The 13,749-nt window shown below is 40.8% G+C and overlaps 4 protein-coding genes across 6 annotated transcripts; 2 read left to right on the top strand and 2 right to left on the bottom strand.

Annotated features, from left to right (window-relative positions):
• The first annotated feature begins 131 nt into the window (after positions 1 to 131).
• On the top strand, positions 132 to 10,242 carry chlsn (cholesin). Of its 2 annotated transcripts, none has more exons than XM_086196067.1 (7): positions 132 to 330; positions 673 to 805; positions 909 to 1,019; positions 5,700 to 5,905; positions 6,727 to 6,808; positions 7,116 to 7,283; positions 8,105 to 10,242. In XM_086196067.1, exons 2-7 carry the CDS (start codon positions 680 to 682, stop codon positions 8,165 to 8,167), a joined length of 756 nt encoding a protein of 251 aa, XP_086052193.1. In that variant the 5' UTR covers positions 132 to 330; positions 673 to 679; the 3' UTR covers positions 8,168 to 10,242. The 2 variants fall into 2 exon arrangements, with proteins under 2 accessions (XP_086052193.1, XP_086052194.1); XM_086196068.1 differs by having other exon boundaries at positions 134 to 330; positions 9,174 to 10,236.
• LOC147239494 (uncharacterized) lies at positions 2,645 to 4,901 on the bottom strand. The gene is made up of 2 exons (XM_086196059.1): positions 4,735 to 4,901; positions 2,645 to 4,340 (listed from the first exon to the last, which is right to left on the bottom strand). Exons 1-2 carry the CDS (start codon positions 4,831 to 4,833, stop codon positions 3,291 to 3,293), a joined length of 1,149 nt encoding a protein of 382 aa, XP_086052185.1. The 5' UTR covers positions 4,834 to 4,901; the 3' UTR covers positions 2,645 to 3,290.
• On the bottom strand, positions 7,874 to 10,826 carry gnptg (N-acetylglucosamine-1-phosphate transferase subunit gamma). The gene is made up of 11 exons (XM_086196064.1): positions 10,647 to 10,826; positions 10,468 to 10,522; positions 10,323 to 10,390; positions 10,136 to 10,190; positions 9,915 to 9,998; positions 9,715 to 9,808; positions 9,413 to 9,527; positions 9,244 to 9,326; positions 8,622 to 8,750; positions 8,410 to 8,491; positions 7,874 to 8,323 (listed from the first exon to the last, which is right to left on the bottom strand). Exons 1-11 carry the CDS (start codon positions 10,711 to 10,713, stop codon positions 8,244 to 8,246), a joined length of 912 nt encoding a protein of 303 aa, XP_086052190.1. The 5' UTR covers positions 10,714 to 10,826; the 3' UTR covers positions 7,874 to 8,243.
• tsr3 (TSR3 ribosome maturation factor) lies at positions 10,810 to 13,668 on the top strand. 2 transcript variants are annotated; one of them, XM_086196065.1, is made up of 6 exons: positions 10,810 to 10,876; positions 11,753 to 11,963; positions 12,318 to 12,511; positions 12,616 to 12,783; positions 12,961 to 13,015; positions 13,247 to 13,668. In XM_086196065.1, exons 1-6 carry the CDS (start codon positions 10,825 to 10,827, stop codon positions 13,359 to 13,361), a joined length of 795 nt encoding a protein of 264 aa, XP_086052191.1. In that variant the 5' UTR covers positions 10,810 to 10,824; the 3' UTR covers positions 13,362 to 13,668. The 2 variants fall into 2 exon arrangements, with proteins under 2 accessions (XP_086052191.1, XP_086052192.1); XM_086196066.1 differs by having other exon boundaries at positions 10,816 to 11,222.
• Positions 13,669 to 13,749: the final 81 nt, after the last annotated feature.

The following is a 13,749-nucleotide window of genomic DNA, read 5'->3' as shown; positions in this document are numbered from 1 at the left end:
TACTCTATTCGAAACTTCTGGTGAAATTATCTGGCCACGACTGAACAATTTGCTAAAACAAGCTAATAAAAAGCCGGTGTGATTCTACAATTATTATTTTCCACAATCTTTTTAAATTTAATAGTGTCTTTTAATGAGGCGTTAGTGTTTTGCCGATCAAGTATCAGATATCTTTATTACTGGGGTTCATTGAATCCGCCGCAGCCGCCGACTAATCACAGAGCAAAGAAAATATCCGTCCAATCAGGCTTCACTATCGTGACATCACTTCCTGGTTCAGTCTCCCACGTTTGTTCGTGTGTGTTCCAGAGTCTTTCTCTACAAGCACGAGTAAGTTTACACTTTCATTCACTATTTGTTGATATAAAAGCATCATTATGACGTGTTAGTTATTACAGTATTTTTGTGGGCGGAGGCACCGTATGTGTTTGGCGTGTTTGTAATAGAGGTTACAAGTATTCGTCCTCTGAGTTACAGTTAATTTAGTGTAGAAGCAGAGGGACTGTATGGGTCCTTTAGGCAGGTATTGAGGTATAGTTTAGGTTAATAAGATGTATTAACCAGGGTTAGAATTATAAAATGTTCATCAAAACAGATAATGTATGCGTTCATCCTTTTTTAACCGCATCAGGTATGTTTTGTCTCAATAACGTTTCTCTTTGTTGGACAAAGTTACATCATGGCAAGAGAGAAGCCCTTGCTATCAACATCAAAGCCTCTTAAAAGGAAGAATTTGCCCTCCACTAACAGTGAGGTTAATATGGAAGAAATGACAAACAGCAAGAAGAAAAAGAAAAGTTTGGAGGTGAGTCAAATATTAGAAATATTCTGTATTCCTTCTACTAGTTTTAAAAATCCTCTCCTAAAATCATCCACAAAATGACGAATCCTTTATTTACTTCGTCCAGGAGGGTCCAGTACAGATTCCCTTTGTCGCTGTTGCAGCAGATGAGAAAAAAAAGAAAAAAGAGAAGAAATGCAAAATGAAGCAAATACCAGACAAGACAAAGCAAAAGGAGGTAAGAACGTAGACGCATTTCTTTACAGGTTTCTCTGATCAGGTGACCTGATTTCTGTTGCACCAAACAAAACAAAAAAACTTTTCTTGTCTGCGACTTGGTGTACTGTGTTAAAAGAAAAACCCAGTTTGTTTCATCGTAATTTCATAACAGTCTGATATTTTTAATCCAGATGGCATTTATTGCCTCCTAAAAATCTGAAATATGATCCAATAAGATTTAAAGCAATCTCAGAAAAGTGAGGGTTTTTTTTTTTCAGTGAATACAGTTTTTGTTTATAACAACATTGCTGTCTGGTATCTGTAAGATCTGTCGTGTACAGGTGAGTAACATTTTATTTTACCTGGAATATTGTGTTAATGCTGGAGAGTAAAAGGCTGATAATGTAATGTTAGTTACTCTGAAGATTACTGCAAAATATCTGAGATAACCGCTGCAACGTCTGACGTGAAAGAGTGAAGTGATACTGTGAGGGATTTATAGTCCTCGCAGTATTACGTACCTAATACGCCTCCCAGTTTTGCTAACAGTTGAGTTGCTGTGTTTCAAAGTTTTCCAAGGATCTTTAGACCATGCGAAATTGGTGCTGGCTGCCTCGCTTTTCTCTCCAGCACCAACCGCACCTTCATTGTCACTGCCAAGGAGGTAATGTTGGGTTTCAATGAGCGACGCCTCCAGGGTGTACCCCAAACTCTGACCCAATGTCAGCTGGGATAAGATCCAACCCCCCCCCCCCCCCCCGCGTGCCACCCTTAACTGATAAGCGGTATAGAAAACGGATGGATGGATGAACGGGTTTCATGAGCTGTGTGCTGTCTCCTCTCATAATGATCCCAATTTCTCTTCGTCCCTCCTCGTTTCCAGCTTTTCCTTTAAGTCAGTTGTGCGTTAAAATTATCAGAGGGCCAAAAAGAAAACAATCTGAGGTTTTTACTTTAGAAAAATGTCAGACCACAGTTGTAATACAAACCCAGTGGCGTTTAGTTAACTACATGGCTTTTATTTTTAAACCGAATTGTGACATTGATATGAAATGAATTGCGTATTAGATTTAACTTACCTGTGTTTCCTGGCTCAGCCGGTGATCGCTCACCTCCCTGAACTTCGGTGGAAGCTAAACCTTTTTGCACAGTAATATCAAAGATGTGTCTTGGCACCACCCACCTCCACTTAACATCAGGAACCACAAAAAAAACACCACTTGCACTTGCACACACACGATGTAATCCGGCAGCACAGAGTCAAAACTTTCCTGAAATCTTCCCCGCAGTTCATTAACGATACAGCAAATGTCATACACGTATCTTTATATTATTTTATTGCATAAATAATCCCGTAAAGCCAGGACGCAAAGCCATCTTGGCAGCACTGGCGCTCCAGTATGAAACCAACTTGGATTGTAGCTAATAAATAAAGATGGGAGCGAGGGGATGTTTGGAACTGACAGGTTAACAATATTCACACCAAAGAATGCGAGGACAGGCTGGCGTTAAACAGCTCATGACTTCAATTGCAAAATCTTTGCTTTTTCTTTTGATTGAGGTGATTTCACCCTAACGTTGTCCATCACTGCATTTTATATCCAGCGATCAATAAAAGGAGTGACATAGGGAATATGCGGGGGTTTTGACTGTTCCTCTCATTGAGCACGTCTGACGTGTAACATGCCAGCGTCTTATGTACCCAGCTCCTTTCTTAAACGTCCGACCAGTGCTGGGTTATTTGACATTCTTTGCTTGTAAATACGCTCCACACGTCTGTTACCGCTGGAAAAAAGGTGTCTGTTGACTTTTTTTCTTTTTTTTTTTGAAAGTAGCTGGAAATTTCAACGTAACCCTTCACTGTTGAGTTTCCTTAACCGCTTCAAAACTGTAATTGCAAGAGGAATATCGACGCTGCCGGCATCTCAGTGTCCCGACTTTGCAAAGTTTTTCCTATGTGGGAAAGCAGGTTTTTCCAGGCATGTAGTCCAAATGGGCTTTTATGGAAATGGTGTGAATTTATTACATGAAACACGGCCCTTCCCGGTTACGTCATTCACCCGTTCCTGCTCTGATTCATAGTCCTTACATAACTCATGGCTGCAAATTTATACATACTTGGTCACATAAGGGGCAATAATGGCTGTGCTAGCCTTTTGCCTGATTCAGCACATTTATTTTTTTATAAAATAAGTGTACAAAAAGAAAAATACATTTATATTACAACATTATACTGGCATTTTAAGAAAAAAATAGCTTAATTTTATGTCTCTTGCTGAGATGCGTCTGTTTAGTTTTCGATGTCCTGCAGGGTGTCGGTGATCTCGATGTGCGGGGCTATGATGTTTCTGTTGGGCTGCGTGCGTACCGGACTTCGACAGCAGTCTTTCAGCTGTCTGTAAACTCCGTATAGACTTTCTCGGCATGGCCGGTGCAGGAGCAGCACCAGCAGCAGGCTAGCACTGCTCCCCGAGAACAATACAAACTCAGCCACATTCAGGAACGCTCGCTTGTGATCGCCCAGAACGCCATCCTTCTGTTGTTGAGCTGCTCTCACCAACACCACGCAGTAAAAGAGCTGGCAGAAAAACACAACCATGGTGACTGTGAGGAACACAGGACCCTCCTCAGAGCCGGAGAGAAAGCGACCTTTAGATTTCCTCTGCCGGACACAGCCACCTATCAGAAGTCCCAGAATGAGCATGTAGGGAACCAGAAACACAAGACACATCTTTGCTGCTGCGTAGGAAACACCAGCATGGACTGGATCCATAAAACAGTCCCCCTCTTCCTGTAGTCCATCCTTTAGTCCTCGAATCCCAGCCAGCAGCAGAGAGATCACAACAGATGTCAGGATCACTAGAACTGCACAGACAGCAGGCTTCCTCAGAGGGGCTTGGGACGGTGGATCAAGGGTTAACACGTACGCCATCAGCACCAAGACAAACAGACTGCAGAGAGAGGCAGCGTTGACGCTGAAGGAGAACGCAGCGCAGCCTAGAGCTGTGGTCTTCAGGTAGTGTGGTCTGTGGGCTACGGCGTAGAGAGAGAAGAGCAGCAGCAGCAGCTGAAAGCAAGAGAAAGCCCAGATCAGGCAGTCGAGCCAGGCCAGCCGCCGCTGCGCTCTGTACATCTGGATGAAACTGTAGAGCAGGAAGCAGCCTGCCATGAAAGCCAGGGCCGCAAAGAAACTGTAAACGTAATTTGCTCTGGAGATGATGTCATTGGCTGCAATTTGCTCCAAGAAAGAGGTGGGGACCACTGTAGAGGTGTTTGTGGCGCTGGAGTTGACCGTGACGGTGGAACTATTGGAAAATGGTGGTGTGGCGTTTTCAGTTGACTGGAAAAGAAAAGAGAATACGCCCACTGATGAAATCCGCGTCAGCCTCCTCCATGGTTAAACCCATCCAGTCAGCTACAGCTCAGGTTATTTGGGTATAGATTTATTAAATAAACTGCTGTTCAAGCGCATGAAATAAATGGGAACCTATCAAGAGTAAATCTTTTTGTGCAGCCCGTGAATCACTGAATGGCTTTTCAACAGGAACATTATTGGTTATTACATTTCCTTCCTAAATGAATCACTGAGAGCCGTTATTAGCGATCTCTTCACAAAAACACACACAGTAGAAGGCTCAGTTTCTAAACATTTCCTACGACCACGTCCCTTATGGCCAATTTCTCTGCCTCCCTTTGAGAAACTACCCGCTCCGTCAACACATGTTTCCACTTACCATTTTTCTGCTGTCGTCATTCACTCGTCTCCTGTTTGTATCTTCTAGCTGCTCATTGACCCAAAGCCAAAAAAGCTCTGAAAATGATGCGTGTTGCATCAACGCCGCCGCTCAACTGTTGCAGGGTGTTTCTATTTCTGTGGGCCAATACTCTTCCAGCATACTTTCAGAACGACTTTGCAGCCATGTGATCAAAATCTTTCCCTCCCCTCTTTCTCTCTCTCTCCCCCTCTCTTTTTTTCTCCCTTCTTTCCCCTCACCATGCAGTTGGAGGTACGTTAAATCAGAGAGCATACTGGGTCCCTTGTTTAACTTCCCCAGAGACAAATAGAGCAGTGTGAGTTGCGCCGTGGTTGCTGGCACCCACAGTTAAAAATACTTCTCTACAGACGAAACGGGGAAGGACAAATATTCCGTTTCACCTGAAATAAAATTGTTTTTCTCCTTTTTTTTTTTTTTTTTTTCCCCCTGCAGTTGTGCCGTTGTCTGAAACACAGATGTGATGTGGCAATCAACAGGTGGTCCGTTTTAATTGTTGCAGAAGTGCTTTGAATGCAGTGCTGAAGGGATGTTGTGCACCAGCAGACAGCATTTACTGCATGGGGGGGGGGGGGGGGATGCTGTCGATACAGGAAACACCGCGAGAAACTGCAGTGTAACAGGAAGTGGATGTAAACTTGAAAAGGGCACATAACTTTTTACTTGCCTTTATACACGTGCACAACAAACCGTCTGGAAATGTACAACATTTAGAGGTTTCACAAAGATTGTATACAGGATGCCGTAAATAGAATATGATGTCATCATACACAAATATGACATCATTTATTTTGTCTTATCATGTAGTTATTTCTGCACGTTTGAAAAGAATTTTACACAAAAGGCTGAAACAATACGGCTCTAAAGAGGAAGGCCTGTTCATGCAGATAACTCCCATGAGCCTTTGTTTTGCTTTGGTTCCACAGATTTCAGATCCACCAAGCGAGGAGACACGCGAGCCGGAGGGAGAGGAAGACTTGAGCCCCGAGGAGAGGCGAGTCCTGGAGAGGAAAATGAAGAAGATCTTGAAAAAGGAGGAGAAGAAGAGGCAGAAGGCCGAGGGAGAGACCACGAAGAAAACGGAAGCGTGCGGACCCAGTGCATCTCAGCAAGCGTTAGATTACCTCTCCTGGTAAGACTTGACTTCACTGGCAGGAAACCACTGAAGTAAACGCCTTTGACAGCAGGTCTTTCAATGTACTCAAACCATGGCGTGAATCCGGAGAGTAAAATTGTTTCACAAGTTTCTCATTCCACGCTCCTGGCCAACTGCAGTCGACATCAATGATTTTGTCACCAGTAAAATTTATAAAGTGATGATTCAACAACGAAATGCAGCGGTTGTTGATAAAATGCTACTGAGGGAATGCCCCTAACGTTGCATTTAATGTGGGAATATGTTAGAAGTTGCTGATCACATTCTAAAAATCACGAATGATTTCGGTTCCTTTTTTTAATCACGTTTTAAACAAGAAGGTCAATTAAATAATCACAGTTTTCTCTAGATTTGTTACTTTGTCCCACCTCGTTATTTTATATTATATAAAAAAAAATATGAGTTATATGAAGTAACTCAGATTGATACCATGTTGAGTCTAATTATACTTCTCTGTACTTACATTCAGCATTATATACTTCAGTGTGTGTGTGTGTGTGTGTGTGTGTTTGGGGAGGGGGGCTCTAATGACTTAAGCCATTTTCAGGGATATAATACAGACTTAGGACCAGTTAATTAAGGACAATACTGGGAACAAATGCTGTGTCAATGCATATTTGTGGGTCAGGGGTCAAGGTTAAGTTAAGGTTAAGTTGTGTGGGTAAGTTTCCAGGATATTAATGTAAGTCTATACAGTATAAATACCATAAAAGTGACTGTGTGTTTGTGTGTGTGGAACATATTGAAGCCCAGCCCCGTGGAGGCCAGCAACTTGTTTCTGATTTTTGTCTTTGCAGCTGGACTGACAATCGTACTGAGTGGAAGTTCCAGAAGACGCGACAGACGTGGTTACTGCAGCACATGTTCGACTCCCAACTGGTAAACTTCAGCTTTCAGTTCCCTGACGGACATTTAGTCTGAGCTCAGGTTTCCAAGACTACGGCTTCCTCGTACATTAGTTAGTTTCACCTCCACCCTTCTTCATTAATCTTTTTCAACATTTTAACATTTAACAAGCAGAATATTGTAGAATACGTAAGGAAAACCTGCACTGGTAATAGGTTTTATATTTGTGTCATCTTTGCACTTGCGATACTTGTTAACAAACCTGTAAATACAGTAAAGATACGAACGATTGGGATTCATGGACGGATAAGAATTAAAGAAACAAATCCTTTTTCCTCAGATTCCTGATGATAAGTTCTCCGTGCTGCTTCACTACCTGGAGGGACTCCAGGGAGGAGCGAGAGACACCACAGTGCAAAAAGCCTTATCCCTTGTGGAAGAATCAGGACAAGCGCCAGAGGACAGTGTCGTCCAGCAGAGGGCGCACAGAGCCAGAGAAGTCATCCAGGTGCTTTCTTGACCAGACTGAGAAAGACTTAACCATCAAAGGACCAAAAAAAGATCACCTTGATCACAGTTCGGACTGAAATGTTTAGTTTGTTGTTCAACAGTCCGTTCAGGAAGGATCGGTTTAGATTTCAGTACACGCTGTGTGTTTGCCATGTTTTGTATTTGTGTGTTAGTTTTAAAAATTACTGCTACAGCTCGTGCGCGCAGAAAGTTACCTTCAAAATGTCCCTCTTTACTAAGAACTGAGAATCAAACGCCCAGTTTCCCCAGTATGAACACATGAAAACATGCACATCGCTGCAGATGAAACGGGGGGAAGTGTCGGGGATGAAAGTCTCAGGAATGTTTGGAGACATGTTTGTGCATGTCAAAGCCCATAATCTAGAGTCGGGAGAACAACTTTTCACAAGGCAAAGTCTGAAACATATTTAATTTTACAATTTAAGAAAACACCCCTCATCCCTGTAATTCATATTCCCAACGTTAGATTTGAGTTTATCTACATATTTGTGGAACTGATATTATTAGAAATTTTACATCGCGTGTTTTGGCACTTCACAGTAGTCAAGACTGTCCAAACAAAGGAAACTGAGCCCGTATGTGTTTAGTCTGACATAAATATAAGAGAAATATAAGTTAAACAAAATCTGTTGTGCTTAAATCACAAGGCATTCAGGGACAGTTTTTTTTTTCTCCTTAAAGAAGTTTGTAAAACAGTAGGAGACTTCTGTGTCTAGCAATGAATATATTACAAATTTTATCTGCAAACATTCTTCTGTTAAACGCATTTGTATTTCACAACCCGCTCCATCTTCGCAGGGTCTGAACGAAGACCAAAGCCCCTTATGGCCGAGCCCGGGCGCAGTTCTGTCACATCAGTGAAGTTTCCATCACACCGACCAACAAAACATGTTTAAATCCAGTCTGGTGGTCAAAGGTGTCTTGCCGTGGATGATTGTCACTGCACATCAATAAGGCCGGTGTCTCCCCTCAGGTGTTCGTCCTTATCGGTCTCGCTCGCTGTACCTTTTGTTTCATCTGTGACACGGAGCGAAAGACAACTCCTGAAACCAAATCGCTGCACACAGTGACTATTCTGAATTATTAAATCCTAAATAACTTACTTGGCTTTGAATCAAAAGGAATATGATGTTGACTGAGGAGAGCTTGCAGTCTCTCAATCTCTTTTCTCTGTTTTTGGAAGTCCTGTTGAAAAATAATGTGAGATCATACAAATTATTTTTCCGTCCCCTATGATGAGCTGTATTTGATTATGATTCTGTATCTGGGTTGAAAGAGCATGTTACCCATGGCGATAGGAGTTTAAGTTACATACCTCAGTGCATTTTTGTAAAGAGTTGTGCGTTTCTGAATCAGCTGTTTCAGACGATGGCTTCAGGTTCACTTTATGACTTTTCAGGAAACCGGCGTCCTCAAAAATATCCCTCAAGAGATTATCGTATCCCTGCGTGGTGGTGACAGCAGGACACAAAAGAATTAGGGAAATATTTTCCCCTCCATGAAAACAGAAGAAAATATGAAATATGGCAACGCAATATTTAAGATAATGATCACATATGGAAGCATTTTTCTGCCGGGTGGAGAAAAAAAAAAATCACGGTAATTCATCAAATAAAAAGTCAAAACTAACAGAATGATAGCCATCATTGGAAAATTAAAAATGAGAAATCTAAATTTAGATGAAGTCATAATTAGGAGACACAAACTGCATGATGGAACCTCCGGTTGACTCAGAAGGATAACTTTATCTCATTTTTATGCCTTTTAAAATGATGTGAAATTATATAACTATGACTCACAATTTTAACTATGGATTTTTTTTTTTTTTAAATCACATCAACGCTGATTTTTATCTTTTTATATTTAGGACCTGGTGGACACAGGCCTCCTGATGACGTAACGACGTTGTTTCAGTTCTCAGCTAAACTGCTGCATACCTGCTCAGTAATAAGACCTTCATAGCGAGCCTGCTCTGCTTCGTCCCATTCCCTTTGCAGGTTCTCAGTCAGAGTCGGATACACTTAAAAGGAACGTACAATTTTTACATCTTAATATTACCACTGCATTAACACTACAAACTTACACTTTCTGTTTCTGTTGTCTTACCTAAAAGAGAATGTGGATGACAGACTAGCGGTGTCTCAAATGTGAGTGAGTACACACAAGTACTCGGCTCTGAAACTTGAGCAAGTTTGCTGCTGTTGCTACAGACAAAAATCACCTGCAGAAAAAGAAATATAGATCACGTAGGAACAAACAAATTAAATTCATTAACCCAACTGTTATGGGTCTTGACTTACAGAGCTTAATAATCTGGAAAAACATCATTGTCTTCTTTTTGAAACACAGAGAAGCAATGAGGAGCTCCTAAACTGTCAAATACAAGAATTCAATCAAACTTTAGTTACCTTTGTTTCTCTGTTCCTAGTTCCACAAGTATCTCCATCTCTCATCCACATGCCTGTGAAAGTGTTGTTTGTTATTTCCCACTCCTGCCAGATCCTGGGAGAAAAACACAAGATTTTTTAGAACTTATTGCTGTGCAGTAAACATCCACTGTCAATTTTGTTGTTGTTAATTTCATTTATTTATTTTTGCAGTGTCTTACCCCAGTATTCCACTGTATGCATTCCATCTAAATGACTGCTCATGTTGGGTGACGTTGTGAAAAGGGCAGAATTCATATTTATACCTTGAAAGTGATCGATTGTATAAATACCACGTTAGTTTTGCAGATGACAGCATTGACAAATCAGCATACAAGCAGAAAAGAGTGGAGACCAAGTATAGGCATCTTGGAGACGATGATATGGTGCCTTGAAAACTTACGTTGATTCTGTCCGAATGAAGCACTTTCCAGCTAATCGATAAAGATGTGCAGGACCTTGAAGAAGTTTTACACAAGAGGAGCAATGACGTTCAAAAAAAAAATGTATTTAAATTAAACGTTTCACAAAGTAAGACTAAGTTATTTGTAAAACAAACAAAAGAAAAATGAAATGATCAAATTGTTTACCAGATACTGAAGATGGAGACACTTTCGCCTGTAGTCTGGATCCTTGAACCAGAAACGGATTGTTCACCCTAAGCAGAGAGAACGTCTGTCAGAACAGGGCGAGGACTAAACGATGAAAGATTGCAGGTTTTCTGTCAACACAAACCCAAATGTGTTCGGCTCCTCAACTATCTTCATTTTACCGGCGCTTCCATGGTTTACTGTGTAAAAAAAAGTCAGCAACAACCAGAATCAGCTCAATGAACGAACGCTAGCCCAGCTCATGTTAGCACATCCGCATTAATGTTACAGGAATTACACTCGGCAGAAAGGGGTGATACTCACTGAAAAGACACGCAAAAAACACGCATAGCGTCATCAAATTATACCCCCCGTTGAAAAAACAGCGCATTGTTACTTTTTTTTTTTTTTTAGTTCCTAAATGTGTTTCGGTTGGTCTCGAACTACATTTCCTGCTCCGGTCCTCGTTCGTCAGGTGATATGTCACGTGACCAAAAATTCAATGCGCGTGCGCTGTTCGCTTCATGGAGTCCGACGTGCTCTCCACGTACAGAGTAAGCTTGACTGGATACACTGTTTTTACAATTCTATGAAAAGCAGGACAGGATAAATAAATATATTGAGATCATTTCTACGAAGCTGTTAAACCGTTCACGCAAGGGGAAAACACACCATGCCAATGTTTCGTGAATTAATTTGTCCAAAGATTCGAATGGGGGGAGTTAGCATTTAGCATGTAAAACAGACACATAAGTAGCTGTCCGCTCACCTTGTGCAACATGGGACGAAAAAAACAGGGCAAGTTTGTTCGCCCGGACAACAAAGGCAAAGATAAACGACATAAAGTGAAGGGCAAATCATTAGAGGCCTTTACAGAGGAGATGCATACTGCTCTCGAAGGTAAGAATACTTCCATTTGTATATGTACCTGCTCTATTTGTTGCTGATTGTGTTTATATGTTTTATTTCAATTTTTACTTATCCATTTAACATATTTCTACAATTCATCTTCATCCTATATATCTGTATTTGAGTGAAAGCACCTTCAACAGAAGAATTTTCCCCTGGGGATCAACGGAATGTTGACATATCTCTGATCCTGACACAATGAATATTAATACTTGACTCCAGTTCTTGTTTTAAATCTATACATGGGCCACAGTAACTTAAATACCTTCACAGAAATATTAAATAAACCATGTTTGTAGAATATGAATAAAGTTAGTAATGTACTTAACATTCCTCAAGTTAACCAGGTTGATCATAAACTCTGTATATTGTTTGAAGAAGAACGCATTTGAGGAAACACTGCCTGTAAACGGTGTAAAATCAAACCTCCAAATGAGAGTGTGTGTGGGGGGGGGGGGGGGTGTTGATATCGCATATATATTGATAAACTGTACGTTCTGCCCATTGTCTGTGTTTTTCAGCGAGTCTTCACCCAGAGGAGGGAGCGGAGGCCCCCCAGGTGAAACTACCCTGTCCACTCGCCATGTGGGAGCTGGGTCACTGTGATCCCAAACGTTGCACTGGCAGAAAGCTGGTACGCAAGGGATTTGTACGAAACCTGCGCCTCAATCAGAGATTTAACGGACTCATTCTGAGTCCAATGGGCACAAAGTACGTGACGGCAGCAGACAGGTGTGTAGTGCACTCATTAATATCACCAGCCTGCAAATAATCTGGACTTATTCCATTATTATTCTGTTGTGATGGTTCATCAAACAAATATGAGCTGCTGAAGATGAGAATTCATCCTTCTTCTTTTTTTTTTTTGCATAGTTTCTCTGGAAGTTTGACCTCAGGTTTGGTCAGCAGACAGAGAGCTTTTGTAATAATATGAACAAACAAACCTTAAGCTGCTTTTAACAAACTCAGAATAGTTATTTTTTTGTACTCAATTAATTTGGATTGATTTTCCGTGTTTGTTTGTATTGACAATTTATTTTTTAACTTTCACTTTGTTTTATATGATACGTGGCTCCGTACGCACAGAGAGATTGTGGCCCAGAACGGGTTAGCGGTGATCGACTGTTCGTGGGCAAAACTGGAGGAGACGCCCTTCAAAAAGATGGTTGGAAGTCATCCGCGTCTACTGCCGTACCTCGTAGCAGCAAACCCCGTCAACTATGGGAAGCCTTGCAAGTTATCTTGTGTTGAGGCTTTTGCCGCCACATTCTGTATTGTTGGTAAGGATGAGCTTGAGCTTTTTTTTTTTTTACTGTTAGTTTAAAATGGCTTCTGCAAAAAAAAAAAAAGTGACTTTTTACATACTGTATTTAATTTCTGACAGGTTTTGAGGAACTGGCTCATCTGTTGTTAAGGAAATTTAAGTGGGGGACCGTGTTCCTGGAGCTCAATAAAGTTCTGCTGAAGCGCTATGCTGTCTGTCAGTCAGAGGAAGAACTGCTGGCTGCAGAGAAGGAGTTTCTCACCTCTAAACCAGAGGAGGAGGAGTTTGGTAAATTATGAGAAATATATTGAGGTTCCACGAAGTGTTTTTCCTTACAGTTCTGTGTAGCTTCATGGGTTGTTCAGTTTTTAACCTGTCCTATTTATTTGCCTCATGTTTAACTTTGGATCGGATGTTAAAGGAACCTTCTTAATAACAAAAGCGTATCACATGCCCTGCTCACAGATCCATTTGATGTTGACTCAGGAGTAGAATCTATGAATCTCAACAGACGTCCATGGTAAGCATTAACTTAGGCATGTGACAGCATCGCAACTGCAAATACACATATTTTATGGCTGCATGTATCAATCAATGCAGTATCATAATTCAGAGGTTTTACTGTTCAGTTTTCCTTGGTTTTAGAATTTTTTTTTCTAGTTTAATGTTACTTCATACAAATGTAGAATGACTTGCCTAAAATTTTTTTTTTTAAAAATGGTAGCTTTACAAATCTGCATTCTGTATTTAGTGCACCTGAAGATGATTCTAGTGAGGACACGTCAGAGGATGAAGCAGAAAGCAATGATGAAGCAGGAGTCCTCCCACACGATGAAGAGGAAGTGACAGCATCGTCATCACAATAAAGAATATTTAAAAATATGGACACTTTAAAAACAGGACTGATTAAAGCTACAAGAAACTTTGAATGCTCAACTGTTGCATAAATTAAAGGTTATTTTTAGATTTTAGATACATATCTTTAAAATATTAGTTTTACAACTTAAATGGTTTAATCCACATAAATGTTTGTCGACTTCATTGCATTTAAGTTGAAAGTTTGGAAACAGTGTTCGATTAAATTATTTAATGGAGAATGAGTGAAAGCATCGTGGTGGATTGTGTAACTTTAGGCTCCTTTTATAAAAAGAAATTAAATCTGACAAAGTTGTGTTGACCAAACTCGTCTTTATACATGACTCTGACGCGAAGACGTCCGTCACCTGCGGGGTTGATAGAATTACTGTCGTCTGA

This window comes from Aulostomus chinensis, chromosome 23, assembly GCF_037954235.1.
Source record: "Aulostomus chinensis isolate RoL2024-O1b breed Wild chromosome 23, RoL_Achi_v1.0, whole genome shotgun sequence".
Lineage (NCBI taxonomy): Eukaryota > Metazoa > Chordata > Actinopteri > Syngnathiformes > Aulostomidae > Aulostomus > Aulostomus chinensis.
Note: the sequence above shows the minus strand (reverse complement) of the source record. Positions and strands in the feature narration are given on the sequence as shown.